Source organism: Pseudopipra pipra, chromosome W (assembly GCF_036250125.1).
Source record: "Pseudopipra pipra isolate bDixPip1 chromosome W, bDixPip1.hap1, whole genome shotgun sequence".
NCBI lineage: Eukaryota > Metazoa > Chordata > Aves > Passeriformes > Pipridae > Pseudopipra > Pseudopipra pipra.
Window position 1 is genome coordinate 55,743,338 of NC_087580.1, and position 7,515 is coordinate 55,750,852.

A 7,515-nucleotide genomic window follows, 5' to 3' on the forward strand; every position below is an offset into this window, starting at 1 on the left:
AAATAATGTATCTTCAGATCTGACTAAATTTTGCATATATAAATGTTGTTTAGAGTGGTTTTGGGGGGTATGTAGAATAAAATTTGTGATCCTTTTTTTTTTTGTTTTAGTCTGTTAGGAACACAGGTTAAGTGTATAAATCTAAGATATTTTTATGTATATTTGTATGTACTTTTTTTTAACTTCCAGAAAACAGAGGTGAATATGCTCTTGTACATAGCAGACAATCTAGCCTGTTTTCCTTATCAAACACAGGAAGAGCCACTGTTTATAATGCATCATATAGACATTACACTATCAGTTTCTGGTAGCAACCTACTACAGTCATTTAAAGAGGTATGTGCATTTATATTTGAGTATATTTATTACGGTGGCAGCATAAGCTTCTATATATTTTGGTCAATTTTTCAGTGAATACAGTACTGTTATTATGATATGGACCAGTAGATGTTACTTTGTAACTGGTAGTTAAAAAACAAACAACCCTTTCTGTTCTGGCCTGTATCTGGTAGACACTAATTAAAAACTTTCCTTACATTGCAGCTTATGTTACTAAAAAAGAATTATTAATAATAATATTAAATCTATATCATTCCCTAATATTGCTGAATCAATTGGAATTAATACTAATTGCATTTACAGTTTTAATTAAAAAATCAAATTTGTTTTCTGTTTTGTTGTCAAGTAGCTGATAGCAGTTGCATGTGTGTCACCTGGGAGACTTTAAATACATTATTTATTGCAAGAAAAGAGTGCACAATTTGTCTTTTCTTAAGGTAGCATATAAGAACCCCAATAATGGTATAGTATCTGTTGCTATGGCAATACACAACCCTGTAAGAAAAAGGCCTTTGTTTCTTGTACTGTGTCCAATTATGGGCTCCTCAGTATAAGAGAGACATGGAGCTCCTGGAGTGGGTCCAGTGGAGGGCTACAAAGATGATTAGGGGACTGGATCATCTCTCTTATGAGGAAAGGCTGAGGGAACTGGACCTGTTCAGCCTCGAGAGGAAGAGAGGAGAGAGGAGAGGAGAGGAGAGGAAGAGAGGAGAGAGGGGAGGAGAGGAGAGGGAGAGGAGAGGAGAGGAGAGGAGAGGGAGAGGAGAGGAGAGGAGAGGAGAGGAGAGGAGAGGAGAGGAGAGGAGAGGAGAGGAGAGGAGAGGAGAGGAGAGGAGAGGAGGGGAGGGGAGGGGAGGGGAGGGGAGGGGAGGGGAGGGGAGGGGAGGGGAGGGGAGGGGAGGGGAGGGGAGGGGAGGGGAGGGGAGGGGAGAGGAGGGGAGAGGAGAGGAGAGGAGATGGAGAGGAGATGGAGAGGAGAGGAGATGGAGAGGAGATGGAGAGGAGATGGAGAGGAGAGGAGATGGAGAGGAGATGGAGAGGAAGAGAGGAGAGAGGGGAGGAGAGGAGAGGGAGAGGAGAGGAGAGGAGAGGAGAGGGAGAGGAGAGGAGAGGAGAGGAGAGGAGAGGAGAGGAGAGGAGAGGAGAGGAGAGGAGAGGAGAGGAGAGGAGAGGAGAGGAGAGGAGAGGAGAGGAGAGGAGGGGAGAGGAGGGGAGAGGAGGGGAGAGGAGGGGAGAGGAGGGGAGGGGAGGGGAGGGGAGAGGAGGGGAGAGGAGGGGAGAGGAGGGGAGGGGAGGGGAGGGGAGGGGAGGGGAGGGGAGGGGAGGGGAGGGGAGGGGAGGGGAGGGGAGGGGAGAGGAGAGGAGGGGAGAGGAGAGGAGAGGAGAGGAGAGGAGAGGAGATGGAGAGAAGATGGAGAGGAGAGGAGATGGAGAGGAGATGGAGAGGAGAGGAGATGGAGAGGAGATGGAGAGGAGAGGAGATGGAGAGGAGATGGAGAGGAGAGGAGAGGAGATGGAGAGGAGAGGAGATGGAGAGGAGATGGAGATGGAGAGGAGATGGAGATGGAGAGGAGATGGAGATGGAGAGGAGATGGAGAGGAGAGGAGAGGAGATGGAGAGGAGACTGAGAGCGGATCTCACCACTGTCTGTCAGTATATGCAGGGAGGTGTCAGAGGATGGACCAGGCTCTGCTTGGGGGTGCCCAGCAATGGGACAAGAGGCCCCAGGCACAAACTGATGCCCAGGAAGTTCCACCTGAACATGAGGAAGAACCTCTTTCCTGTGCAGGTGACTGAGCACTGGACCAGATTGCCCAGGGAGGTTGTGGAGTCTCCCTCACCGGAGATATTCCAGAACTACCTGGACACAATCCTGTGCCACATGCTCTGGGATGACCCTACTGGAGCAGGGAGGTGGGACCAGATGACCCACTGTGGTGCCTTCCAACATGACCCATTCTGTGGTTCTGTGATTCCTAAAGACTTCAGTGTCTTCATTTCCTGGACAACTTTAACAGTAGAAGGTCCAAACTGTCAGGAAACAAACCCATTTCTAGAATTTCCAATCTAACTAATAAGTCAGAGTTGATACCTGGAAAGTACACTGCTTTGAATTTTCACCCTACCAAAGTTGATTTTTAATCTGCTAGAAAGAGACAGCACATTCTTTAGATGGGGGACCAGCAGTAATAATGCAGATGTGAAATTCTGTAGCTCTGCAAGTAGTGGAACTGAACATTAGTAATACTGTATATGATGATTTGGGGGTTTCTTTGGTCAGCGGTGTAATTAGCGTCATAGGATTTTAACAGAGACAAGGATTAAAACCAGCTTGGACTAGTCTGTACCAAAGTACATATGGAAATATAGGTAATATGCAAAGATTATATTCAGGTGAAACAAAAATGGAATTTTCTTCCTGATTTATTGTATTTGGCGTTTTACTGCATGTTACTGTCTCCAATAACAAACTTGAGCAGTCTTTTTAAGAATAACGTGCCAGTGGAGTACTTCTTGCTTCAGTTCCTTCTCTAACCACCTTGCAAAAAAAGCGGACTTTGGATCAATTTTTCAGGGGCCTTGGGTTATAATTCAGCATCTTTTTGTCATAAATACTTTTAATCTTTGAATATCAAGTTATGAATATCAAGTTATGAATTATTAATATTGTTCAGGGAATTCTTCCTCATTTAAGTCAATAAGGATTTTTGGAAAGATTTTTTTAGAAATGTACATAATGCTACTTACGCTAATTTTGTAATGTATGTTAATTTCCTTGTCTCGCAGTCTATGGTGAAAGAGAAAAAAAAGGAAAGAAACCCTTCATCAGACGAGGAGACTGAAAGTGACAGTAACAGTGGTAGTGAAAGCGAAAGTGAGGAGGAAGCTTCTAAGCCTCGGAGGTTACGGAAACGAGTAAACTCTGATTCAGATTCTGATGAAGAAAATGATATAAATGCTGTGATGAAATGTTTACCAGAAAATTCAGCTCCTTTAATTGAATTTGCAAATGTTTCCCAAGGCATATTATTACTTTTGATGCTGAAACAGCATTTAAAGAACCTCTGTGGATTCTCTGATAGGTAAGGATATTTAGATAATAGGCCATCTTGTAAGGATTATGTTTGGAAATTGGGGGGGGGCTTAGTTGATTGTTAATAATTGTTTCAGCAATAGATTTGTATGAGAGAAAAACAAATATAGGTTGAATGTAATGAAACTTTGGCTTAGAAAAAGCAATCATTTCATTTCTTACCAGGATGTCTATTGTATACAGAATGGTTAAAATATAACTACTTATATTGAAGATTTTTAAAAGCTTTTCCTTGAAATTGTTTTGGACTTTCCTTAAAAGCTCTTCCCTTTTGTTTTCTTTAAACAGTAAAATTCAGAAATATTCTCCATCTGAATCTGCAAAAGTTTATGATAAAGCGATAAACAGGAAGACAGGAGTGCATTTCCATCCAAAACAAACTCTGGATTTTCTGCGGAGTGATATGGCTAATTCCAAGATCACTGAAGAAGTGAAGAGGAGTATAGTAAAACAGTACTTAGATGTAAGTAAAGTTGCTTTGCAGAAAATCTGAAATTCTTTCAGACTAGGTAACACAGTATAAACTTGAAAGTAGATGCGGATGTATTGGATGAACATTTCAAACTGTTAACTTTCTGGTAATCTTATGTGATATACTGATAACTCACAATTTCCTTTCTGGATGTTTAGCGGGATTGTCTTTCAAAGTATTCTAATAAATTTAAACACACTAAAAATTAATTTCAACTGAAAGATATTCATCTTTACAGAGTATTTTCTAATTTCTTGTATCCATCTTGTATACCTCTACCATATGACTTGTTTCCTTTATCCCTGAGTGTTTCCATCATAAGAATAGAGACTAGATCTAGTGTTTTTACTCTTTTTTTGCCTTTTTTTTCCCCAATTCTTTAAAATATTAATTACAGAAAGCTTGCAATTCTGGAAACACAGGAAGAAAGCTTTTACATATCTACTAGAAAATGAAAGTAAAATGTTTGTAGAACAAAACAAGCTGTTGAAGTTTGAAGTTGTCTGCCATTTGTTTTACACTGTTTCTTTACCTTTTTATTTGGTTTTTATTTAATGTAGTGTGATATGAATGTCTATTTTTAAAGTTTGAATGTAGACTGATCTGTTCTTGGGGGTTTATTTAATAGTTCAAGCTCCTTATGGAACATTTGGATCCTGATGAAGAGGAAGAAGATGGAGAGGTGTCAGCTAGCACAAATGCTCGTAACAAAGCAATTACCTCGCTTCTTGGAGGAGGCAGCCCTAAAAACAATGCAGCTGAGACAGAGGATGATGAAAGTGATGGGGAGGATAGAGGAGGAGGCACTTCAGGGGTGAGGCGGAGGAGGAGTCAACGTATTTCGCAGCGTATTACGTAAAATTATTTTTATGTGCTTATAAATGTCAGTCTATTATATTAAATGTACAACAAGTAATGTAATCCACATGAAAGCATTTTGTAGATAGAGATTCTCTACTTAACCATTTATACAACTTTTGTAGAAAGTTTAACAGAAAAGACAATAAAAAAACAAACTAGAAAATGAGATTTATCCCATATAAAAATTTATTAATTTTCCTTTGGAATGTACTGTGTGTTATCCTTTTTATTGTTGCCAAGTTTTTATGTAGCTTTATGATTCGTGTGTATATATAATTTTATATATCAATAAGAGATAAAGACACGGGTACAAATTAAGAGTATGTGATTTTACAAGGATATGTTAACCCCTTGGCGCTGGCGGTCACGGTGCGTCTCATTGCCGGCAGTGGAATGTGTGCTGGGAAATCCCAACTCCCGGCGTCAAGGGATTAAAAGCAATAAAAGCAATAATTTCACTAAAGTTCTTTTGTGTAACACTTGGTCTTTTTTCCCCCCCAATGTTTTAGTCATTGAGAAGGTCAAAACGAAATTCAGACTCTACAGAGTTGGCAGCACAGATGAATGAAAGTGTTGATGTCATGGATGTCATCGCTATTTGCTGTCCAAAGTACAAAGACCGACCACAAATTGCAAGAGTAGTACAGAAAACCAGCAATGGCTTCAGTGTTCAGTGGATGGCAGGCTCCTACAGTGGCTCCTGGACTGAGGCTAAGCGCCGTGATGGCCGCAAACTGGTGCCTTGGGTAGACACTATTAAAGAGTCAGACATTATTTACAAAAAAATTGCTCTAACGAGTGCTAATAAGCTGACTAATAAAGTTGTTCAGAATTTACGATTGCTGTATGCTGCCAAGGATGGAACTTCCAGCTAATGAATTTGTACTTGCAGCCAAATTTACAGGAATTGAAATAACAGAAAAACTTGAAATATCAACTTTCTGGCAAAAAAAAAAAAAATCAGTTAAATGAAGAGTAAGAATGGAACCTGGGATGCAGGAAAAAAAGAAGGAAATGTTTGGTAAACATTTATGTGGGAGCTTCCTTCGCTGTTGTGCAGCAGAAACTTCTCAGTTCATTTTTACTCCCACTGTATTATAGTTTAAAAATTTGTTTATATCTTGAAAAAAACCTTTCTGTTAAAAACATAAACAAGTGAATGTTGGAAATTAGTCTGTTAATGTTCTTAATAAAGTGTTCTTGGAGTTTAACCTAGCAGCGGATGGCTTTCTTTAGCGTAGCCAGTTTCCAGGGAAGCACTGTTTTTACAGGCTGTAAAATGGCAGAATCTCCCGGATATAATTTTTTTCTGTTGAAGAAAAAAAACAAGAAAGAAAAAAACTGCATGCAGTATCTATGACCTATCTGCAGGAGGAGGTTTTGTAAATGTAGATTTTGATGTATTAGGTCACCCTGAAATAATACAAGAAAAGGGATCCCCAGCAAATCTGGTGGAATGAATACTGCAATAAATTTTTTTACTTCTCTTTGTTACTTGTCTGTTTCCATTTGAATTTCTTATTGTAAAGATCTGTTTAAAACCATTTATATTATTTTGCAGCCTTTTATGTAAAATTTACTATATTAGTGGTTTTCAAAACAAGACATAAAATATTGTTTATACCATTTTTATAGGCTGACTTCTGAATAATTGGTGTCTTTTTATTTTTATCCCTTATAGGGTGTAAAAACAAGTTAACTCCAGGGGTTTATTGTATCCTGCAGTATTTAGTATTAACTATATGATTTAGCACTGTGCCAAACACATTTTCAAGAGTACATTTTAATATAAAAAGAAAATATAGTTTATTCCTTGTATGCTTCAATTTCTTTCTAATACTGTCCGAATGGTAATTTGTGATAGTTTAAATTTGGGGAAAGCTGAATGACTATTTTGCTTGGGCTAACTGGTCATGTATGCATTTCTCTGGGTTAATATAGAGAGGCTTGTGTCAAGAGGAGATAGCTACCAGTATCTGAGGAGTGAATGGGTATGAGTCTGGGCAATTACACTACATTCCTTCACAAAGATTTTTTTTAAAAAATGCGTGTATATTAGCCTATTTTTTTATTAATTGAAAGATGTTTTCACATTTTGTAAATTGAAAAAGTGCTATTGACACCTTTCAGAAGCATTTGTTTTGACTATGTTGCCACAAGCCTTTCATAAGCAGTTTGCCTTTCCAGAGAGTAACAAAAGCAGCAGATTTGCAAACAGAAAAAAAACTAAAACAACTGAACTTTTTAGGGACATATTAAACCCTGCTATGTTTTCAAATATGTTTATCTAAAACTGGTGTTCCTCAATAAGTAAATCTTTCTCTTATGTTTATTTTTATGAATTTAATTTATGATAGGAGGCTGTTTTTATGAAACTAACTTGCAGAATTCTAATGCATTATTCGATTTGTGAGGAATAGTAACAGTATTCCAAAATATTCTCATGTACAGAAAAAACATTAAACCAAATTGATTAATAATTCCTCAGAATCTAGTTAGTAATTGTTCCCACAGGAAATGCCTTTTTTCTGTTTCACCACTGGAATCTTTCTAAACAGAAATATTTTCTCACCTTTTTGTTTTCACAGTTAATGGTGTTTTCTTCACTGTGCAAAAAGCCACATCTCATGCTAAGATGGGTGTTGTTAAAGTAGGGAGAAGCAGAAAAAGCAGAAGTCACCCCTGCAGATCTGGAAGCAGGGAATGAAATACTGTATTTCTCAGGGACAAGAGCAGCTTTTATAGTGAG

General features: G+C 38.6%; 1 protein-coding gene across 1 annotated transcript in view; it reads left to right on the forward strand.

Moving 5' to 3' along the window:
- The window catches only part of LOC135405136 (nipped-B-like protein), a 215,341-nt gene extending 209,113 nt beyond the window's left edge, over positions 1-6,228 (forward strand). Inside the window, exons 42-46 of the mRNA XM_064639844.1 lie at positions 190-336; positions 3,127-3,422; positions 3,722-3,896; positions 4,534-4,719; positions 5,276-6,228. Of these exons, the coding sequence (XP_064495914.1) occupies positions 190-336; positions 3,127-3,422; positions 3,722-3,896; positions 4,534-4,719; positions 5,276-5,641 (1,170 nt within the window). The 3' untranslated portion in view covers positions 5,642-6,228. The remainder of the gene's footprint in view (positions 1-189; positions 337-3,126; positions 3,423-3,721; positions 3,897-4,533; positions 4,720-5,275) is intronic.
- Positions 6,229-7,515: the final 1,287 nt, after the last annotated feature.